This window comes from Kogia breviceps, chromosome 18, assembly GCF_026419965.1.
Source record: "Kogia breviceps isolate mKogBre1 chromosome 18, mKogBre1 haplotype 1, whole genome shotgun sequence".
Taxonomy (NCBI): Eukaryota; Metazoa; Chordata; class Mammalia; order Artiodactyla; family Physeteridae; genus Kogia; species Kogia breviceps.
The window spans coordinates 3,246,723-3,269,530 of NC_081327.1; the positions used below are offsets into that span (position 1 = coordinate 3,246,723).

Here is a 22,808-nt window from a genome sequence, read left to right on the forward strand (position 1 = left end):
TGGTGGGACATGGGGAGCCCAGGGAGGTGCGTGAGCAGGGGAGAGGGTGGGGTTGAGGTGGGAAGGAACCTTGGAGAGATGATGTGTCTGGTTCCAGAAGGAAGCCGAGGCGTGAGGGCGGCGGCAAACAGGGGCTGAGGATCGGCTCCTGCCTGCCTAGGGCTGTGCCTCTGGTCCCTTCCCATCTGATTTTGGAGGGCGCCATCTGGTGGCTCGGATAGAAGCTGAGCTCCGGGGGAGAGGCCGGCAGGAATTGGTTGGGGTGGGGAGGGGAGCTTGTCAGGGGGCATTCCGGGGAAGCAGAAGCGTCCACGCTGAACCAGGTTGGGATCCAGAGAAAACCAGTCCCAAACCAGCCCCAAACCCAGATGACGGAAAAAAGTTGCTGGCTGGCCAGAGGGAAAAGGAGCTGTTGCTGAGGAGGTAGGAAGCTTCCTGTTAGGCTGTCGTCTCACAGGATGAAGAGTGGCCAGGAAGCCTGTGACACATTCAGGAGGCAGCCACTTCTCCGTAGCTGGACCCCTGGCTGGAGGTGGGGAACAAGGTGTAAAAGTGGATGCTGGGAGACTAACCTAGGGGATGAGGGCAGGCTTTTCCAAAGAGGGTATTTGAGCTGGGTCAGGACAGCTGAATAGGAGTTCAACAGGCAGAGAATCGTTCCAGCCAGCAGAAACCGGCAATTGTTAAAACCCCAGTGGTTGAAGGGGTTTGGGAATGTGTGGAGAAGGGCAGGACCCGAATGCACTGGGGATGAGGAGGTGAGAGACGAGGTTGGAGATGTAGGGACCAAACCATTCAGGGCCTCGAATGCCAGGCTATGGGGCTAAGACGGCGACGGGGAGCCAGAAAAGAATTTTGAGCGAGGGGTGGACTGGGCCATTGGGTGTTCAGAAGATCCCTCTGGAGTGAACTAGAGGACAGACTGGAGGCTGGCAGGTCAGGAGGAGGATTCAGAGAAATAAACCAAAGAGAGTGGGGACATCTGCTAGATTCCTTTCCTGTGAGGCTGTTGCTGGGGTGAGGGGCAGGTTTCTGGCCCCTGGTACCCGGGCAGAGAAGGGACAGCAGTTGACACCGTCTGCTAAGAGGAGGCTGTTTATAGACTGGGTAGCATTATCACAATACACAGGGCTCCCGAGCGCAAGCACTTGTCCTAAATTGTCTCAGTGCCCGTTCTCAGCCAATCCGAGAGCACTTCTCAGGAGACTCCATTAAGGACGGGCCGATTTATCTAACCGGACGGGGTAAGACCAAGGCTGGAACAGGTCGGCGATCCCAGGAGGGATCTACTTTCGTTGGTGGGGGCAGTCTGCAGAGTCCGTTCTCCCGCGCGCCTGCTGCCTGGAAGCTTAGCGGAGGGCCGGGGAAGGATCAAATGACTTCCGTTTCCACCTCGTCTTCCATCCTCTTCTTTTGCTTCTTCATTACCGCCTCCAGCTCTGACACTTCTTCTTTGTCCTGGGGCGGGGGTGGAAAATCAGGACCTTGGAGGCGGAGCCCTCAGCGCCCTCCCCAGTCCGGGCTCGGGAACGAGCGCCCGCCTCACCTCCAGCAGCGAGCGCTGCACTGTGATCTGGCTGTACACGCGCGCCCCCTCCTCGGGGCTCAGCGCCCGAAACTTCTCTTTCTGCAGCGAGAATAGCTGCGCGCCGCTCAGTGCGCCTAGCGCGGCCACGGTCCTGAGCAGGGGCATCCAGTCAGGGGCTAACAGTCAGGCCTGTTAGCCAGTCACGGCTCAAGCCTCCTCAGCCCCACCAACCACTTTACGCCCGCTTAGCCCTTTGTCCAATCTGAGCAGCATTCTAACTCTCAAGCCGGGGGGCGGCCGCTGCTGATGACTCCCGAATCCCCATCCACCAATCATAGCGCGCGGTGGCGGGGGGGGAGGGCCTGCCTTCCAAGGGAGGCGGGGCTTCCCTGGAGACTCCAATCGGAGCCTGGAAAAACATGCCAATCACAGCCCGACAGTCACAGTTGCCATCAGACACACCCCCGTTTTGGACCAATCCCGGTCTCCCGTGGTCTTGCCATGCCCCCTCTGGGCCAATCGGAGCGCTCCGCCTCTAGCGCCGGTACCTCAGGGTCCCCTAGCCGGCACCTGCCACACTCACCCTGAACTAAAGCCCTTGCCCTGTAGCCAGGCGCGGACCTCCGAAGCGTTGGAGCGCGGGCTGAGCTGCGGCTCCGGGGCGCGGGGCCCCGGGGCTGTGCGGCTGGGGCCCGTGAGGCCCTGGGCCAGGCGTGCCTGCAGCTCCTCGTTGATACTGAGCATCTGGGAGAATTTCTCTGCAGGCGGGAAACCGGGAGGGAGGGCGGACTCAGGGCGAAGGGCCCTGGGCTCAGAGGGTCGGGGACTTCTAGCGTCCTCGTGATGGGTCGGGAGTCCGTTTACTCTTTCTGAGCTTCGGTTTCTCTGCCTGGAAAGCGAGGACAAGGACCGCTCCCTCGAAGGGGTGCCCCCACCACTCACCCTTCTTGCCGGAGTCCAAGTTGTTGAGGCTCTCGCAGCTGTCCCTGGGAGACCGAGACGGAGCCGGAGCCTGGGTCCGCGTTGGTCGGGGACCGGGAGCGGGAACCGGGGTCGGCGCTGGTGCGGGAGGGGTCGGGGGGGGAGGAGCCGGGGCCGAGGCTGACGGGGGTGGGGGAGCCGGAGCCACGACCGGCGCTGGTGGTGGAGGGGGAGCTGGAGCCACGGCCGGCGCCGGTGGGGGAGGGGGAGCCGGAGCCGGGGCCGGGGCCGACATTGGTGGGGGAGGGGGAGCCGGAGCCGGAGCCACGGCCGGCGCCGGTGGGGGAGGGGGAGCCGGAGCCGGAGCCGGGGCCGACATTGGTGGTGGAGGGGGAAAGGGAGTGCTGTTCTAGAGGGGAAAAAGGAGAGCACCTGGATCAGAAAGAGGACTGAGTCCCAGTCCCCTTCGCCTGGAGGCAAATTTCCGAATCCTCAGCCACTTCCTCTGCCAGTGACTTTGACCCCTTATCCCCCACGCCTCTTGTTCCCAGCACCCCAGCCGCTCTTCCCTCAAGACCCAGGAGTCTGCCCCGGCTCACCAGGCTGCGGCCCCCCCGCGGCCCCGGGTGGGGTGTCAGGATATTATAGGGTACATATCCCTCCTGCCCCCTCTGGTCCCGAACCTTCCACCACTTGCGCTGGTCATCCAGGACCTGGAAGAGGTACAGGGGAGGGTTCAGAGGCTGTATCTGTAGCTAGGACTGGGTGGACTCCAACCCCCCAACCCCCCACCCCGTCCCCCACTCCTCTGACCTCCAATATGTCCCACTGCTTGACGGGCAGCTCGCTGCTATTGCGCGCCTGGAAGTCATAATTACATAGGACCCACTTTCCCGCCGGCTCCAGCCCCTGGGGCCCAGCTTCTGGTTCCTGGTCTTGGTGACTGAGGAGAAGGGGAAGGGCTGTGGGGTAAGGAGGCAGCCAGCGCCACTGCTCTGGACTGTAGGGTGTTGGTGTGAGCTGGGGTTAAAGCCAAGCAGGGGTCGAGGCAGGGGAGGCAGGTTAATACGGTTAACGGAGGTTTGAAATTGGAATACCGGTTTGAATACATTGTGTTCCTTATGTGTCTGGCACCGGGCAGTAAGCACGTGATACCAGTACTAGCATCGGCTCCATTTTATAGATGAGAACAGTCAGGCTCAGAGAAATGAAATGACTCTCCCCAGATTACACAGCTAGAGACAGCTGCTATTTATTGAGCATCTACTGTGTACTTGACTCGTGCATAATGATAACTCATAAGCATAATAAAAACAATAGTTAACACTTATATAGCACTTATTACATGCCAGACACTGTTCAAAGTCGGCTACATATATTAGCTGATTTGATGCTAGAGACGCACTCGGTAGAACCATGAGTTTGGACCCCCTAGTTCCTTCCTTCCTCCAGAGACCCAATTATTATCTCCATTTTACAGGAAAGGAACAGTGATATAAAGTGACACGGTGATGTAAAGGTCACAGAGCAAGAAAGAGGTGTAGGCAGACTGGGACCCGGGCAGGCTGGCCCCAGAGCTCATGTCCTGAGTAATTCCATTCTACTTGCACGCAGCCGGACGTGAACCTGAGTGCTCCCGAGACCCTGAGCTCCTAACTGCTAGCCTGTACACCCTCACAGACTTCTCCCTTTCTCAGGGAGAGATAATTTTTATTTCCATTCCCCTCCTGCCCCCCGCAAAGAACTTGAAGCGCAAAAAAAAAAAAAAAAAAGGTGAGTTAAAAGCTGTGGGTGTCAAGCTCAAGATTCAGAAGCGCACCGAGAGGGGGTCCGCTAGACCAGGCAGCTGGGGGGAGGGGGCCCAGTGAAAGGCACCTCAGCCCGGATCAGGCCTACCTGTGCAAGGGAGAGGGGAGTCTTCAGGGCCGAGGCACCCCCCGTGTGGGGCCATCGGCAGCTCCCAGGGCAGCTCCCAGCACGCCGCCGTCTCTGCCGAGACTGCCCGGGCCCTCACCCAGACCCCCTTTTGCTCCTCCAGACCTGCTGCTTTGTTGTCTTCTCATCCCACGCAGCTTCCCTCCCATCTGCCCCCCGATTTGCCCAAGGAATCCTAGCTCCTCTAGGCCCTTCTTCCCCCAAGACCCAAGAGTCTGCACCGCCATTGCTTGTTGGAACTATGAATTTGCACCCCCAGTTCTTTCCTCCTCCAGAGACCTAGGAGTCCAGATCTCAAGCTTTAATTTCCTCGACCTTTTAATGCTTAAAAGGTCCCAGTGTGACACCCAGCACGGACTGAGACAATTGCTCTAGAGCCTTGGGAAAGCAAGGGTCCAGCCTCCCAGCCTTTACCTCGCTCAGGAGCCCAGAGATACTACCACTTCCTAACTTTCCCAGAAACTTGCCCCTTAAGTCCCGTGGCTACTTCCCTCGGTCTCCGAGGTCCCAAGCACCAGACGTGAGCTCTTATTCAAAACCCAATATCTAATTCCCCAGCCTCTTCTCTCCAACACCCAGGACTCTGTCCATACAGGGACCCAGGCAGGGAGCCTCCCAGGCCCTGGGAAACCAAACTGCCTTCTTCCAGACCTTTTGGGATCTGGGGGTCCCTCTCAGACTTTACCCACTCCCAGCACCCTCCTCCCTTAGACCCTGGAATCTGGGCCTCCAGTTCCCTCCTCCCTCGAACCCAGAAGTCTGGGCCCCACTCCCTCCCTCGTTGATCCTTCCCCCTCTCCCAGCCCGGACCCCTGCCTCATGGCCACCTCACCCACCTTCGAAGAGCCGGGAAGACAAAAGGAAAAAGAAAAAAGGGGAAGCGGAGTCAGCGCTGGGAGCCCCCAGGACGCACCCCTCCTGGACCCCACCTGACCCGACTCACCCACTGACACTCACCCATTGACCGTGACCTGAGGAGCGCTTTGCTGCAGGAGATGAGAGCAGTAGATCAGGTGGGGCCCGGCCTGCGCCAGAATTCCCAGTCACGGCCCCCCTGTGTCACCGGGGGGAGTTTGAGCCTTAGCCTCACCTGCCGGCGCCGCCGCTCGTGCTGTAGCTGTTTCTCTACTGGGTCCTCCCAGGAGCGGCCCTGTGGGTCCGTGGCTGTGGGCTCCCAGCCGCTGTAGAACTCAGGTCTGTATGGGGGTCCCTCCTCTGAGGGTAGCTCCATCCTGCAGCCAAGGAGGGGCAAGGGATCCTCAGGGATCCTGGTCTGACCTCCCTGTCAGTAACTTCATGAAGTTTTCCCCCTCCCCTTAAGCCTCATTCTATTCCAACAATTCTAATCTTGCCCTCTTTTGCCAAGCCCTGCCCTTGCCTTTAAGCTGCATCCACGACATCAACTATATTTGTAAATACCCTGATTCCATTCATGCTCCGCCCTGGCCTCTGAATCTCACCTCTGATTCCAAACCGTGTTTCTAGCTACACACATCCCGTCCCTTTCCCCTAAGCCCAGCATCTAGCTCTGCACGTACTCCCTTGAAGCTCTCAGCCTCCAAGCGCAAAGACTGCGCCCCCTTTCCAAAACCACAGACCAAACGTTTCCTAAGCCCGCCCCTTCGGCATAGCCTCACTCCATTCCTCTAAGTCTTGCCTTTTATTCCGGTTTCAGTTTTTGAGTCTTTTTTTTTTTTTTTTTTAAATCATGCTACGAAAAACCTAACTACCTAACTTTGAGATTTATTTTTGCAACTTTTTTAAACAGAAAACAACACACTCCTTGGGGAAAGGTGAGTGACTGAGAGGACAGGTCCTGGGTACAAATTACTACCACAGAGCCTGGAGTTGATAGGCCTGCCTCGGAGACAACCACGGGCACTGCCACACCACCAAAGGGGGTAGCTGCTGTCTGAGGCTCAGCAGACAGTTTCATACGCCACGCAAAGCTTCTGGCCTTCCATCCAATCGGATCGTGGCATTTGACCTAGTCCCACCTGAACTTCAATTTCTTTGGCGACACCCTCTAGCTAAGCCCCACAGCTAACCTACCCTCCTAGCCCCATCTTTCCAACAGCCCCGCCACTTCCCCCCAACCCCACCCCTAAATCACCACGCCTCCTGCTTCCCAGCCATGTCCCTCCAATCACCACGCTCCCAGACCCCGCCCCGCCCCTGGATCACCACGCCTCCTGCCTTCCCGGCCTGTCTCTCCAATCACCACGCTCCCAGACCCCGCCCCGCCCCTGGATCGCCACGCCTCCTGCCTTCCAGGCCTGTCTGTCCAATCACCACGACCCCAGCCTCCCAGCCCCGCCCCTTACCCCGGGCGGGTCCAAGAGTCCCCCAACGAGGTCCAGAGCGTGTTTTCAGGTTGGGTGACGTTGTCCCACAGCAGCGCCACAGCCTCGGAAGTCAGATGCGGCCGCCGCACGCAGCTGGCAAACTGGGGGCCGCCCGAGGTGTCCACAATCTGGCAGGGGCGCAAGAGTGGGCAAGCTATCAGACCTTCTTGAAGTGGAACCCTCCTGCTGCAGGCAGCCCTGAGGGCTGAGGCCGGGGTTGTCTCACCATCTGCAGAGGTCCGAACAGGAAGTGCACCAATTCTGGGGAGGAGGGGTTGGCGATGTTGCTGCGCAGGCGGGCCTGTGGACCCGGGGAGGTGCTGGTATTAGTGCGCGGACAGGTCAGGTTTGTTATTCCCCTCGCCCCCTGACGCCCCGGGATGAACGCGTCCTCACCAGCAAGCTGAAGGCGTACTTGATTTTCTGAAGCACGTCAATGAACTCGGCCTCTGAGGGGGGCTTGGCCCGCAGCGTCAGGAGGCCCTCTGTGGGTAGAGAGGCAGGCGCGGTGATGGGGCACATGCAGAGAGCGTCAGGCAGGGTCGAAGAGAGAGGCAGAGACCCAGTGAGATCGCGATAGGGAGTCAAACTGGCAGTGGGTGCAAGGGGAGACCCAAGGGAGAGCGTGGATATTTGGGAGTGGCCAGGAAGGGGGTGTTTAGGATTGCCACTCGGTGGCGCCTCCTCACCCCCGGCTTCCCGGTGCCGGGTCCTGCGGCTGCGCTCTCGGTGCTCCAGCACTCGGGTCGCCTCGGCAGACTTCTGCAGCCTTGATACAAAGGTCTCCACGTCGTCGAACACGTGGTTCAGGATGTCCTGGGGGGCAGAGCAGGGGGATGCGTGGGACCCCTGAATCTCGGACCCTCATCCTCCCTGTCCAAGCGCTCTCAAACCAAGAGCGCTTAGGCACATTCAGGCCAGGCCACGCCCTCTGATGCTTGACCCTGCCCCCATTCTGTCCCCGCCGGCCACACCCCCAGAAGTCTGACCAAGTCCCCAGAACCAAGCCTCACCCCCTGACGGAAGAGTCACACCTGCAGCCAGTTCCGCCCCGGCCCTAGCCCCGCCTCACTCACCACTTCCCACTCCGCCTGCAGACTGGCCAGGTCTGGGCCGCAGGGGCTCAGGTCCCGAGAGGCCGGGTCAGCGCTGCTGCAGACCTCCGCCCGGCCCGGCCTCCGCATCTCTGCAGTCTCTGGGATGGGGTCCGCCTGGGGTCGGCCGCGGCCCGCGGCCGACTCCACCGTATTGATCGTGGCGCGGACCGTCGGGCGGTGCTGCAGGGGCGGGGTCTCGGCGGCGGGCGAGTGGTGGCACTGCAGCTCCTTTCGCGTGGCCCTGCGGGCGGAGAAGGGGAAACTGAGGCTGGGCACACCGAGGGGCCCGGGGAGGGGAGAAATTCGGGGCTTCAATCTGAAACACTGTGGCCCAAAGGGGTCAAACCTAGGCTCTCAGTGGTAGAGAGAAATCCGATATACGGGGCATGGGAGAGCACCTCTCCGGAGGGAAACTGAGGCAGAGGGAGGAGAAACCGAGGGGAGGGGAGTACATTTGGTACAGGGTTTGTTTGACTCCATTTAAAACTCGTTCTGCTCTAGGCTAGTGGTATCCACCGATTTCTCGGATGGGGAAACTGAGGCCCAAAGAGGGGAGCCGGCCCCCCAGAGACCTCCCCATCGTCTCTTCTCCCCAGCTTCCAGCCCGGCCCCCTTACCTGAGCGCCGCCGCCCTGCGCTCCCCGCGGCCCGAGCGGTAGTTGTGCAGAGCCCCCTGGATGTCCTCGCGGATCAACTCTGCCTGTCAATCACGCCGTCAGGCCACGACCCCAACCCACCCCTGCCCGCCCAGGCGGCTCTCCGGATCGATTCCTAAGCTCGGCCCCAGACTACATCCAGTCATAGCTCACGCACTGCGCCTACGCACGTCCACACCCTGAACTCACACCCTGGCCCTTAAACTGTCCCTGCCTTAGGCCACTCCCTCAACCACGGAGGCCCCGTCCAGATGTCACTTCGCCCCTAGACCACACTCACTCCCATTCTAGTTCTGGCTGCTCCCCCAGACCCTCACTTCCATGTTCTGTCCGCGTTCTGTCCGAGCTCTTTAGCTCTTAGCCTCCGTCTTCATTCTGCCCTCTCGTTCCTTCTCGATTCTAAGTTCAATCTGTCCTCAAATCCCCCTCCCTCCCAGAATTCCTTTACAGGTCACGCCCCCTCCGCTGGCCCTGACCCCGCCTTTGCCGTACACCACGCCCCCCGGGTTAGAGGCCCCTCCCCGTTGGAGGTCCGGCTCCGGACTCCGCCCAGTTTCAGCTCCGCCCCCGGAATCTGCAGGTTCTCAGCCTGTGGCCCCAACCCCGGTTCGCTCACCCCCAGACGCAGGCTCTGGAAGAAGTGCACGTCGGGCTGCGTGCGCTCGGGCTCCTGGCACACGAGCAGCAGCAGTGAGCAGCTCTGGCCCGGCGGTATCACCGTGTCGCAACGCACGATGGCGCTCAGCGGGTACGACTCCAGCTCCTCCTGTGGGGTGGAGGGTGGGACAGCGGGTCAACTGAGACCCTGAGCCAAGGATACTCCTAAGTGGTGACAGCAGTGCCAGGCAGTGCCAGCACGTACGGGAACTGCGCACGGCAACCTCCACCCCAAGTCGAGGGGCCAGGGATAACACCCCTGCTTAATAGATGAGGCTAATGAGGCTCAAAGAGGGGGCGGGGGGCCCTTGCCAAAGTTCCTAGAGGAAGGACGTGCAGGAATCAAGATTCACACTCAGATCCCTGACGTCCCTAGGGCTCTCCGTGCCTTGGTGGGCTCAGTCCAAGCTGCTCCTACCACCCATGTGCCCCTTGGCACCTTGGAGACTGGGTCCAGCAGCGTAACGTGTTTGGGAGACACGCGCAGCAGCATGTCCTGGGCCCAGACGCGTCCTTGGCTGTCCATGAGGGCCAGCTTCCGCGAGGCGTCCTCCACCGTGTGCACGCCATCCTCCTCACCCAGGCAGAAGGTCACCAGGTGCTGGAGAAAGCGGTGAGTCCCAGGATGAAGCCAGGTGGGCTGAGAATCCCCTGGAATCAGCCTTCCAGCCTGCGACTAACCCCACCTCCTCTGGGAAGCCTTCTCTGATCACCTGCTCCACCTCCTCCCAGTGCCTTCTGTGTGTCTTCCCTGGGTCTAGCTCTCCAGCTAGACCCCTGGAAGGCAGAGAATGGTCTGGATTATATCTAGTTCCTTCTAAGCAGCGCTACCTCCGTTAGAGCACCTGGCAGTTTTGCTGGTACCTCTGGACCTTGTCTGACCCCTACTCATCCAGGACTGCATCTGATTTGTCCCTGTGGTCCAAGTAGCCAGCACAGGAGCTGGTCCAGAGGAAAAGTTGGCAGATTCAAGTGGAATTGAGTTCCTCCACTGAATAACCACATCTGAGGCAAGGCAGCAGAAGTCCACTTTGCAGATGAGCAAACTGAGTTTCCCAAGTTCTTGCTGCTTGGAGGTCCAACTGCTTTCAACTCCCCCATCTCCTCAGGCCTGCCTTGCCTCCTGCAAGACTCCCCGTGGCAACAGACCCCAGACTCACATTGACTGGATATTGGGAAACATCGGCCATAACCCCAGTGGAGTAACGCTTCCTCTGTTCTGTGGGGGGAGAAGGAGAATGGCTGCAGGAGACCCAGCTCCCAGCCCCTTCCCCCTCAGACTCAGGAGTCCAGGCCCCCAGCCCCCTCCCCTCCAGACCCAGGAGTCCAAACCCCCAGCCCCTCCTCCTTCAGAAAAGGAGTCCAGACCCCCAAACCCTTCCCGCATCGGATCCAGGAGTTCGGGTCCTCAGTTACCTCCTCTCTCAGACCTAGTTTCTCTTGGCCCGGGGCTTCCTTGCCCCTCAACTCACCATAGATAGACTTGGCACTCCGTTTGGGAGAAGTTTCTGGGCTAGTGAAGGAAAAGAGGGGTGAGAGGGGCCATGGGAATTGGGGGCAGATCATGGGAGTTTTGAGTGCCCAGCAGAGCTTGTGAGGCCAGTGGGAGCCACAGAGGGTTTTGAGCAGGGGAGAGCAGGGCCAGGGCTGGACTTTAACGAGACAAGTATGGCAGTGGTACTGGGTCGTGGTGGCGAGTGTGGTCTCTGCTGTCACACAGACCTGGGTTCAAATCCCCTGTCAGCTACTGCTTTGTCATAAGACCCCGGGTGGGAGACAATCTCTCCTGCTTCAGTTTCCCTTTCCATAAGACAGGGGTTAGTTACCCTATAGTGTCTGTCTGGTAGGTCTGTTGGGCGAATTCAATGAGATGATGCAGTTGGAATGTTGTGCAGCCTTAGTAACTGTTATCATTATTAAGATGATGCAAAGGGCTTAACACACAGTAGTTGCTCAATAAATGGGATTTTTTTTTTTTTTTTTTTTTTTTTGTGGCTGCGCTGTGCTGCGTGGCTTGCAGGATCTCAGTTCCCCGACCAGGGATTGAACCTGGGCCACAGCACTGAAAGCGCCAAATCCTAACCACGAGACCACCAGGGAACTCCCAATAAATGGGATATTTTACAATAGCATTAGTATTGGGAGTAGATGGAAAGTTATCTTCTTCCCCTCCTACCCCCATGGGCCAGGTTCTTTTCAGCCAAATCCTTCTCTGTCTCTTGCCCTCGACCTCCACTTCAGAGTCCCCATTTCCACAGAAATAACAGAAGCTCAGAGCTTGGTTGGGGTCGGAGATGAGAGATGAAGGATGAGAAATTCTTTTTTTTTTTTTTTTTTTTTTTTGCAGTATGCGGGCCTCTCACTGCCGTGGCCTCTCCCGTTGCGGAGCACAGGCTCCGGACGCGCAGGCGCAGCGGCCATGGCTCACGGGCCCAGCCGCTCCGCGGCACGTGGGATCCTCCCGGACCGGGGCACGAACCCGCGTCCCCCGCATCGGCAGGCGGACTCTCAACCACTGCGCCACCAGGGAAGCCCGAGAAATTCTTTTAGTCAAACCTCTGCTCCTCATCCTGCTCTTGTCAGTCAAATCTCCCCACAATTTGATTACCTCTGGGCTGGAGAACTCATTGCCTTCCATCTCCCATGCAGCTATTCCCACGCTTCTCTCTATCCTGTTCCCTGCTCACTCCAGGAGACATGACCCTTCATTATAAACAGCCCTGAGTTTTTAGCAAAGGGTCGATATTTAATAATAAGATATAACAACTGGGAATTCCCTGGAGGTCCAGTGGTTAGGACTCGGTGCTTTCGGTGCCGTGGGCCCGGGTTCCATCCCCAGTTGGGGAACTAAGATCCGATATGCCACGCAGCGCAGCCAAAAAAAGAAAAAAAGGTAACAACGATAGCCTCGCAGTTCTCATGAGTTGAACACCTGCTGTTGGTCAGATGCTCTGCTAGGTCCTGTATGTGCATTAGCCTATCAAGCTCTCAACATTGTCCCTGTTTCCTGGAGCAGGGACTGAGGCTTGAAAAGGTGACATCCTTTGGCCAGGGCCACATCACTGCTGAAAGGTAGCGCCCGGATCTGAACCCAGGTCTGTCTGCTTGGCAGCAGGAGGGAGGCAGCTCAGGTGGTGTTCAGAGTGTCCAGGTCTGGGCTGCTGTAAATGCCACCTGCAGGTGCGGGGGAAGGGTGGGGCGGCCGAGGGACCCGGTGGACGGGGGTACTTACCCAGTGGTCGCGCTCATGGCGCCGAGAATGGGCAGCTCCTGCCACCTGCAGCCCTGGGAGCCAGCAAAGAGGTGAGGCCTGACCTGATCGCAGGACCTGTGATTCCTGCCCCAGCACCTCCCAGCTCAGACCAGGAATCCGGGCCCCCAGGCCCTCCTCCCTCAGACCCAGATGTCTAGGCCCTCAGGCCCTTGTTCCTCAGACCAGGAATCTAGACCTGAAGGCCCTCCTCCCTCAGACCGGGAATCCAGGCCCCCAGCCCCTCCCCCCTCAGACCCAGGAGTCCAGGCCCCCGGCCCCTCCCCCCTCAGACCCAGGGGTCCGGCCCCCAGCCCCTCCCCCCTCAGACCCAGGGGTCCGGGCCCCCAGCCCCTCCCCCCTCAGACCCAGGGGTCCAGGCCCCCGGCCCCTCCCCCCTCAGACCCAGGAGTCCCGGCCCCCAGCCCCTCCCCCCTCAGACCCAGGGGTCCAGGCCCCCGGCCCCTCCCCCCTCAGACCCAGGGGTCCGGGCCCCCGGCTCCTCCTCCTTCACACCTAGTACACTGCCCCACCCCCAATTCCTCAGGGCTCCATACATTCAGCTCCCTAATCTATGTGTACTCCATTTTCCTTCCTCCACCCAGGGATCCCGTCTCCCTGTCTTCTAGCCTTTTACCTTCTCAGGGGCCCAGGAGTCCAGAACTCAGAGCTCCTTGCCCCTTGGAACTAAAGGGTTTTGACACCAAGTCTCCTCAGAGAACCATTCATCCAATTCTTCCGCCCCTACGACCCCACAGTCTTCTCTTAGGTGTTAGGGTCCGATCTCCGGCCACTAGCTCTTCCGAACTAGACTTTAGTTCCCCCAGCCTTTCCTGTGTCTGGGCCCCCTGCTCCCCTCCCCCAGACCCAGGATCCCCACCTCCAGCCCCTCCTCGCTAGGACCCAGCTCTCTTCCCTGGGCCCCCTCCTCACCTGCTGCTCAAGCTCTGTCCGACGGGAGGCTCTGAGCTCTTCTGTCCCTTCCAGACAGGGGCCTCTCCTTCCTGCTCCCTCCCGGGGCCCTCCCTCCTCCGCATACCTGAGCACTCACCTGGTACAGCCTGCTGGAGTGGCCCCTGGGCGGGGCTGGCTGACAGACCCAGGGCGCCGGCTGGGACGTCCTCAGGGGAGCCAGAACGCTTATTGTCTCCATCACCACAGGAGAACAAGAACTACAGGGATTCTATGTCACACTCCTTCTCGCTCAGAAATACCCCCTGCGAATTCTCCTGGCATCTCTGCGAAGTTGATTGCTGCTTGTTCACGGTCAATGTGGAAGGGTGGGCTTTGAACCCAGAGTCACCTTGTCATCTCCAGGCCTGGTGTCCATCCCTGCTCTGTGCACACCTCCTGTCTGGAGTTCCTATCTCCACCGGTTCCCTCGGCCCCCAGCCCTCCCCTTCCCTCCTCCTTTGGAAACGTCCCTCAGTAATTCCCGATAACGATGACAGCTAAGACTCAATGCCCAGCAGTGCTCCAAGGGCGTCACAAAAATGAACAGCCTCCTCAGGCATAAGAATCTCCTTTCGAGAACTTCCCCTGTGCCATGGCCCTCGCTAGCTGAGTTATACACACCGCTTCTTCCCCGAACCCAGAGAAGTGAGTGTTGGAGTGTCTCCATTTTGCAGATGAGGAAACTGAGGCTCTCAAGGGCTCAGAGACTTGCTCAGAGTTATACATACAGTGAGTGGTCTCCCTGCTGTCTTCCTCCCCAGTCCAGTCTCAATGCGTGGACCCCATAGAAACCTAAATCAGCTTATGTCACTCCACTCTCAGAAGACTTCGGTGGCTCCTCCTTTCTCTGGATAAAAGAGAACACCTTCTACGAGGCCTTAAGTGATGGTACCCTACCTCATCTCTTCCTTTGCTCCTTGAATACCCAGATGCCATTCTGCCTCAGGGCCTTTGCACTTGCTGCACCCTTTGCCTGGAAAGCTCTTCTCATATCCTCAGACGAGAAGAGGCTTGCTCCCTCATCTTCCTCAGGTCTTTGCTTGAATGGCACCACCTCAGGGAGGCCTGGCTGGCAACCTTGTTTAACACGGCAGCACCTCTGACCCTTCCCTCCTTTAGAGTCCCTTCCCCCTCCCCCAACATTTAGTTTATCTCCAGATCATTTATCACCCTGTAACACACTATATTACCTGTTTATTTTGTCTATTTTATGTCTTGCCCATTAGAATGTAAGGCTTCATGACGACAAAGACTATTGTATGTTCAGTCCCCCAATGTATCTGCAGCATATAGAATAGGGTCTTGCATGTCGTAAGTGCTAGAGTGACATTTGTTGAATTACTGAGCTTTTGCGTTTGGTGCACTTGTGCATGATTGCTTCACTGAACACATGTTGACCCCACAGTCTATACTGAGAGGCTGGAAACTCCTTGTCCTGGATTGATGGGGAAGAAAGAACAGACAGAAAGAGAGATAATCATATTGTGTGGTGTGATGGTAAAGAGCCCAGGTGGGCGTGGGTTCGAGTCCTGGCTTTGCCACTTAACAATTTTGGTAATACTTATTGTGTGCTTATATCCTCTTCTGAGTACCGTGTGTGTGTGTGTGTGTGTGTGTGTGTGTGTGTGTGTGTTTGTATAAACCTCACAACATCCTAGGAAATGGGTTCAATCCCCATTTTATACATGAAGAAACAGAGACACGTTCAAGTCAAGTAACTTGTCTGTAGTCACACCTCTCATAAGTGGTAGAGATGGTCGCACCCAGGCCATAAGTTTAGACGCTGCATCATAAGTGATAGAGATGGTCGCACCCAGGCCATAAGTTTAGACGCTGCCTCTTCGTTGTCACTCTTTGCCACCACCTCATGATCCAGGCCCCTATCTAGCTGTGTGACCCTGGGCAAATTACTTAACCTCTCTGTGCCCCAGTCCCCCATCAGTGAAATGGGGGTAACAGCACTGGGAAGATTAAAGGAGGTTACGGAGAGCTCTTAGTACAGTACTCGACGGAGAGAAAATCCTGCGGAAGGAGTGTTGCCAACCACACCGATGATGTCTTTCTCTCCACGGCTCCTATAATGGCAGATGCTAAGGGTGCCTCTGAAGCCCGGAAGCGGCTGCTCAGAGGGTCAGGGCAGGCTTCCTGAAGGAGGAGGGGTGGGGTGGCCACAGCTAAACCTGAAGGGCAAGTTTGGCAGCCCCAGGTGGCCTGGAGGATGAGGGAGGAGTGTTCCAGGCCAGGAGCTGCCTGAGCCACGGAGGGCAGGGCCATCTAGCCAGCGAGTGTGCTGGGCACTGCCGGGTGCAGAGACACAGTGACCAGCTGGGCGAGTAGCCACTGCCCCCCTCCTCCGTGCAGCAGGGAGAGGCTCCTGCGCCCTCTGTGTCCGGCTTCGGCCACTCAGTGTCCCTGGCACATCCATGCCACATATGTTTTCTGAGCTTGGCCCTGCCTGGTTTGGGGTCCGAGGGAAGGAGCAGACCCTTTACTCTCTGTGAGGCAGACGGGGCTGGCACTGGTAGCCCGCGGATAGACAAGACAGAGGCTCCGAGTGGGGAGGCCACTAGTCCAAGTCTCAGTGGCTCTGGGCCACGACAGATGCACATGCGGCTGAGCCCAGGCCCTTTCTCCTTGTGCAGGTGGAGAGAAGTGTCCTTGTAAAGGCATTCAGTGGGAGTCAGGGGCCAGGACTCCTGGGTCTGAGGCTGGAGGAGCTGGGGGCCTGGACCCCTGGGTCTGAGGGAGGCGGGGCCGAGGGCCTGGTCCCTGGGTCTGAGGTGGGAGGAGCCGGGGGCCTGGACTCTCGGTCTGAGGGAGGCGGGGCCGGGGGTCTGGACTCCCGGGTCTGAGGGGGCAGGGGTTGGGGGCTGGACCCCTGGGTCTGAGGGGGGAGGGGCCGGGGGCCTGGACTCCCGGGTCTGAGGGAGGAGGGGCCGGGGACCCGGACCCCTGGGTCTGAGGGGGGAGGGGCTGGGGGCCTGGACCCCTGGGTCTGAGGGGGGAGGGGCCGGGGGCCGGGACTCCTGGGTCTGAGGGAGGCGGGGCCGAGGGCCTGGTCCCTGGGTCTGAGGGGGGAGGGGCCGGGGGCCTGGACTCTCGGGTCTGAGGGAGGAGGGGTCTGGGGCCTGGACTCCCGGGTCTGAGGGAGGAGGGGCTGGGGGCCCGGACCCCTGGGTCTGAGGGAGGCGGGGCCGAGGGCCTGGTCCCTGGGTCTGAGGTGGGAGGGGCCGGGGGCCTGGACTCTCGGTCTGAGGGAGGCGGGGCCGGGGGTCTGGACTCCCGGGTCTGAGGGAGGAGGGGTCTGGGGGCTGGACTTCCGGGTCTGAGGGGGGAGGGGCCGGGGGCCCGGACCCCTGGGTCTGAGGGGGGAAGGGCCGGGGGCCTGGTCCCTGGGTCTGAGGGAGGAGGGCGGTGGAGCGCAGGCGCCCCCAAGCCCCACCCACAGCAGCTCCTTTGTGCTCCGGAGCAGCAGGTGGAGCAGCAGGTGAGACCAAAACCCGAGCCTCCGCCCTCGTTCAGGGCCCAGGGCCTCCTTCCTTCTTCCCTGCCACAAAGCAGGCACCTCCCTCTCTTCAAACTGTAGCGCGTGGTTCCCAAATAGCAGGGGCGGCCCACACCCCTGCACAGTCTGCCTCAGTAAGCCGTGGGGAGGGGAGGCGCTCACCGGGGGGAACCCGGCACCAAAACACCGACAGTAGAGCCTCTTTTACTGAGTGAACTTTAGGACTCTGTGGGTCTGAATTTGCCTCTGTCCCTGAACTGGGATAGCTTTGTTTTTGGGGAACTGGATTGTTTATTCTCTCTGTTGGGAGATCCCAGGAACCAAAGAGAATTCTCGCTGCTGCTTGTTACGCCAAGATCCTCTGTATGTCATATCTGAAACCACCCCATCTCTTCCCTCCTCCTCCTCACCCAAGGCATGGCCCCCACATCTGTCCCCCGACTGTAGGATTTGCTGATGAATTCCTAGGACAGGGAGGGAGGTCGAATTCACAGGTCTGACAGATTGTTGGGCCAGCGCATATAAATAAGATGGGAGCTGGGTCTCAGGGAGATATAGTTACTTACATATTTGTCCATTCATTCATTCATTCATTCATTCAATAAATGGTCCCTGAGACCTAATTGTGTCTCATCCTTTGCCCTCAAGAAGTCAGGTCGATTGGGGAAATAGACCCTGCTGGCACCCACAGCAGCAATCCACAGTGACATGTGCACTGCTGGAGGTGGCAACGGGGCATTGAGTGTTCCCAGAGGAGACACTTATTCCAACTTTGTGGTGGGTATGTGAGGCAGTCAAAGAAGACTACCCAGGTTAAGTGATAACTGGATGGGGTTCTGAAGGATGAATAGGAGTTCGCCAAGGAAGATGTGGCAAGGAATGATATTCTAAGCTTGGGGAGTGGCGTATGCAAAGTCCCAAAGTCATGTAGTGGCAAATCCTCAAGCACCTACTGTGTACCAAGCCCCTTCTAAGTGCTAGACGGACAAACCCCTGCCCTTGTGTTGTCATTTTAGCGGGTGTGGTGGGGAGACAGAAGGTAAACAGGTAGGGACACACACGTGAATAAGACTTTCAGATTGTGGTAATCTCTGTGGAGGAAATAAATGTGAAGAAATGGAGGGGCAGGCAGGTGTGGCCACTTCTGGTGAGGTAGTCAGGAATGACCTCTCTGACGAGATGGCATGGGAGGCTTGACCTGAATTTCAAGACGGAGACAGGAATGCAGAGAGGGCTTTAAGGCAGAGGGAACACCTTGGGGAGGCTGGGCAGGTGGGGGTGTGCCCGGCCAGAGGAGATGAGGCTGGAGACAGCTATGAGGATGGTTGTGATATTGGTGTTGAGCGTGACAATTGCAAAGGATAGGGCAGCCAAACTTCAACTCAAATGCACTTGCCCCAAGCCTGAGTCTCAAGAAGCTCCCTGTCTGGGCGGGGAGGTGACTCAAACATGGGTTGCCTGAAAAGTGCCATAAACGGAGGTCACTCCCGGCAGTGTGGAAAGCTCGGAGGGGTTCTTCCTGGGACCTAAGGGCTTAGGAAAGGTTTTTCCTTGAAATTCCTCTGAGACCGGCTGGCCCTGGAGAGGGGGTGGGGAGTAACACCAGGAGGGTGAGTCTAAAAACTGGCCTGGCCAGAGGAGGGGGGGGCTGGTGGCAAGCTGTTTATGCTCTGGGAGGGATCCAGGGCAGATTTGTCTCCTGAAGCTCAAGGCATTCGGCTTCCATGTTGGGGGACTGCATCCAGCAGGCAGTGATGGGGAAAGGGCTCCAGACAGACTTGAGTCTGGATCCTGGGTTGAAGCAAGTGACTTTGCTCTCTGAGCAAGTGACTTCTTCGATTATTCTCCTGTCTTCCTCCCTGAAAGGAGCATAAGCCCTGGTCCCTGCTGTAAAGGCTGGGGGGAAGATGAGGTGTGAAAAGATGTGTAAAGTGCTTAGAACAGCTCAGTGCTCAGCCAATGGATGAAAAATAGACAAAGGAATAAATCAATAACTAAATGGCCAGATTCACGTGTGGTGACAAGGGCTGCTTCTGCAGACACGCAGCTCTGCTTCCCAGGACCTGCTCTGACACCTCAAGCAATGGACAGCCTCCATCCTAAGCTTCCAATGACCGTTCATTTATTCAGGACATTTATCCATTCATTCAACAAATGTTTATTAACCATCTGCTCTACACCAGGCACTGTTCTAGGTGCCAGGGAACTCAACGGCCCCAGACCTGTCCTTATGGAGTTTACATTCCTGTAGAAAACAAAATTTAAAAAGTAAATGTGTAGAATGTCACATGGTGGTCATAAAGCAGGGAAGAGCGCCAGGGAGGTCCAGCACGTGTTTGGGGGGGGTGGTTTATTGGTTGGGGAGGTCCTCCTTGAGACTATGATATTTGAGTGAAGCCCTGGAGGGCGTGAGGTGTGAGCATATCTGGGGAAAGATTTTCAGGGAGGGGCAAGGGCCAGTGCAAAGGTCCTGAGGTGAATGCTTACACAGCAAGGCTAGTGTTTATGGAGCGGAATGTTGAGGGCAGAGGGGTAGGACGTGAAGTCAGAAAGGTGATGGGGGTGGTTTGGGGGTTCCCAAGGTCACTGTAAGGATCAGAAATTGATGGTACTATAGAAGTGTTTAGATCAAATTTTTTTTTTAAATTGACCTGAAATTAACCATCTTTTTTTTTTTTTTAAGATTGTTTTGATGTGGACCATTTTTAAAGTCTTTATTGAATTTGTTACAATATTCCTTCTGTTTTATGTTTTGGTTCTTCGGCCGCAAGGCATGTGGGATCCTAGCTCCATGATCAGGGATCGAACCCGCGCCCACTGCATTGGAAGGTGAAGTCTTAACCACTGGACCGCCAGGGAAGTCCCTGAAATTAACTATCTTAACTCGAACAACTGAATAGCATTTAGTACACTGACAATGTTATGCAACCATCATATCCATCTAATTCCCAAACATTTTCACCCTCCCCAAATAAAGTCCCTACCCATTAGAAGTCACTCCCCATTCCTTCCTCCCCACAGCCCCTGAAAACCACCATTTGCTTTCTGTCTCTGTGGATTTGCCTGTTCTGGACATGGTCTATAAATGGAATCATACAATATGTGACCTCATAGTGTTTTTGAGGTTCATCTATTTTTTTTAACATCTTTATTGGAGTATAATTGCTTTACAGTGGCGTGTTAGTTTCTGCTTTACAACAAAGTGAATCAGCCATACGTCTATGTTGTATTGGTCCAGCGCTGAAATAATTTCAGAGTTATAGAAAAGTTGCAAAAGCATACAGAGAAAACCTCTGCCGGGTTTCTGTACATTTTTTCCTTTGTAATTAGTAAGTATCTTTTAACCTCTGCCCTCCACTCCTTCTTATGGATGGTTTCACCTGAATAAGGAATAAACCTTATTCAGATGAGAAAATGCAGATGAACAAAAAGCAAAAAACAATAAAATCACCCATCGTCCTGCCTGGCAGAGACCCCATGCAGAATATTATAGCTTTTTTTACTCTAAAAATATGCGCATTAATATATAAGCTTAAAAAAGAGAATCGGCCTGCTTTTTCCCTCCCGCCCGTATTGGTATTTAATGAAGGAACTCGGGATGTTCTTAAATATTTGAGCCTCATAAAACTGTAGACAGTCTATCCAGGAACACGCACAGATGAATTAACTTTTACTGTCAGTGTCAGGAGATCTGTGAGGGGAGGGAACTTGTCTGACTTGTTGCTGAATTCCCAGTGTATAGTTCAATGCCTGGGACACAGTATGTGCTCATTAAACAATTTTTTAGAAGGACGGTAGGGAATAGGAGAGAGCTGCTACTGACAGACATAGATGTTGATTTTTATTTGTGCCAGTGTCTTGCTATTACAGACAAACAGGGCTGTGAGGAACATTTTCCTATGTTTCTTTCCCAATGACCAATTATTCTCTTAGCATAAATTCTTCCAGGGGGAATGGCTGGGTCAAAGATTGGCACTGATGGGACTTCCCTGGTGATGCAGTGATTAAGAATCCGCCTGCCAATGCAGGGCACACAGGTTCGATCCCTGGGCCAGGAAGATCCCACATGCCGCGGAGCAACTAAGTTCGTGCGCCACAACTACTGAGCCTGCACTCTAGAGACTGTGAGCCACAACTACTGAGCCCACATGCCACAACTACTGAAGCCCATGTGCTTAGAGCCTGTGCTGCAACAAGAGAAGCCACCGCAGTGAGAAGCCCATGCACCACGACGAAGAGTAGCTCCTGCTTGCCTCAACTAGAGAAAGCCCACGTGCAGCAACGAAGACCCAATGCAGCCAAAATAAATAAATAAATAAATGTTAAAAAAAAAAAAAAAGATTGGCACCAGTGGTTTTGCCATGTATTACTGAATGGCCTTTTAAGAAGGCTGTTCTAATTGATACTTCCACCAGCAGGTATGTATACCTGTTTTACCACATCCTTGCCAACACTGGGTATTATCATTGCTTCTATCCTGCCAATATGACAGGCGAAAAATATTATCTTATTATCCTAATGAGCATTTCTTTGATACCCTGTAAGCCTGAGTAGTTTCATGTGTTTGTTGACTTTCTTTCTTTGCAAATTGCTGCTCATATTCTTTGCCTATGCTCCCCTCTCTCCCTGTTGGGGGTGAGACTTTTTTTCCTTATTGATTCATAAGAGCTCTTTACATATGAAGGATACTGTCATTTTTGTGGGTAAGAGGAGACAGAAGTTGACAGAGGGGAGTCACTGCTCAAAGTACATACCTAAGAAGAGGTGGAGCAGGAATTTGGAAAGAGATCTGTCTAGATCCATGCCTGGGGTTCTGTACAGCCTCTGTGGAAACTTCCCCTTTCCCAGGTCTTGCCCACTAATATCCCAGGAGCTCTGAGTTCCCATAATCTCAGGAAGGGGAGAAACGGTTCGCCAGACCCAGCCACCCTTTCTACATCCCCAGGAGCAAACCTATTCTCTGCTTTGTTGTGCAGATTAAATATTTGGCATGTACTAGGTACTTAATAAACAGTTGCTGGTATTATTGCTTGTTTTTTTAATTATCTTCTCTTCAGACAGATCTTTTGCCAGCTGCCCACCCCTTCAAGCCAACCTCCTACCATCCCAAGCAACCTGCCTCACGACTCCTAGGCTTTGCATATTACACCTGTCTAGTTGTCCCTCTCCACTCAGCACACTTGAAGAACTCCTACTCATCCTCCAAAACCCTATTTTGGTTTCCCTTCCTCTGAGAAGTCTTCCCTCACTCCTAGGCTGAGTCTCCAATAACAGATCCTGGATCCTGGCTGTTGCTTTCCCTTTGGGTGCCCTGTTGTGTTTCCTGTGTCCAGGAGGGATTATATGACTCACTGCTGACACTGCTGCCCCAGGACCTGCAGGCTTCTTGAGCCCTCTGCATCATCACCCTCCTTGTGGCCCTGCTCAGTCTACTGGTCTACTCTGCCGGGGTCAAGTGCACCGCCTGTGTGGAGAACAAGGACTCCAAGGTCCATTTGGTGCTCACCTCCGGGATTATCTTTGGCATCTCAGGGGTCGTGACCCTGACCCCCATGTATTGGAGAGCCCACACCACCATCCAGGACTTCTGCACCACTCCCTGATGGCTGAGGCCCCAAAGCAGGAGCTGGGAGCCTCCCTCTGTCTGGGCTGGGCAGCCTCTTGTTGCTGGGTGGGTGGCTACCATGTTGCATCTGCCCTTCTGGGCGGGGGAGCCCCGGGGCTCCAGCCATTACATGGCCTGATACTTGGTATCCACCTCACATACCTCCGCTTGCAGTCCCTCCAAGCACCCCACTAAGAATTATGTCAATTTGGGCAGGGGAGCAGGGGCTCCCATGACAGTGGAGCCTAACTCTCTGAGCTGGAGCCACAGAGATGGTGACTTTTTTTAAAAAATTGATTTATTTTTAAAATTTATTTAATTTTATCAAAAAAATTTAAATTGAAGTATAGTTGAT

General features: G+C 56.2%; 1 protein-coding gene and 1 pseudogene across 3 annotated transcripts; one reads left to right on the top strand and one right to left on the bottom strand.

Moving 5' to 3' along the window:
* Positions 1 to 1,077: 1,077 nt before the first annotated feature.
* On the bottom strand, positions 1,078 to 13,406 carry EPS8L1 (EPS8 signaling adaptor L1). Of its 3 annotated transcripts, XM_067018796.1 has the most exons (20): positions 13,323 to 13,406; positions 12,372 to 12,424; positions 10,612 to 10,652; positions 10,300 to 10,358; positions 9,579 to 9,740; positions 9,099 to 9,248; positions 8,444 to 8,526; positions 7,806 to 8,067; positions 7,419 to 7,545; positions 7,126 to 7,214; positions 6,956 to 7,030; positions 6,709 to 6,857; positions 5,475 to 5,616; positions 5,342 to 5,370; positions 3,263 to 3,392; positions 3,049 to 3,162; positions 2,471 to 2,858; positions 2,112 to 2,286; positions 1,547 to 1,679; positions 1,078 to 1,458 (listed from the first exon to the last, which is right to left on the bottom strand). In XM_067018796.1, the coding sequence occupies exons 2-20, from the start codon at positions 12,386 to 12,388 to the stop codon at positions 1,372 to 1,374; spliced, it is 2,412 nt and encodes an 803-aa protein (XP_066874897.1). In that variant the 5' UTR covers positions 12,389 to 12,424; positions 13,323 to 13,406; the 3' UTR covers positions 1,078 to 1,371. The 3 variants fall into 3 exon arrangements, with proteins under 3 accessions (XP_066874897.1, XP_066874898.1, XP_066874899.1); XM_067018797.1 differs by lacking the exons at positions 9,099 to 9,248; positions 9,579 to 9,740; positions 10,300 to 10,358; ... (1 more) ...; positions 12,372 to 12,424; positions 13,323 to 13,406 and adding an exon at positions 8,800 to 8,903; XM_067018798.1 differs by lacking the exons at positions 9,099 to 9,248; positions 9,579 to 9,740; positions 10,300 to 10,358; ... (1 more) ...; positions 12,372 to 12,424; positions 13,323 to 13,406 and adding an exon at positions 8,763 to 8,903.
* On the top strand, positions 12,387 to 22,808 carry LOC131745283 (claudin-6-like; annotated as a pseudogene).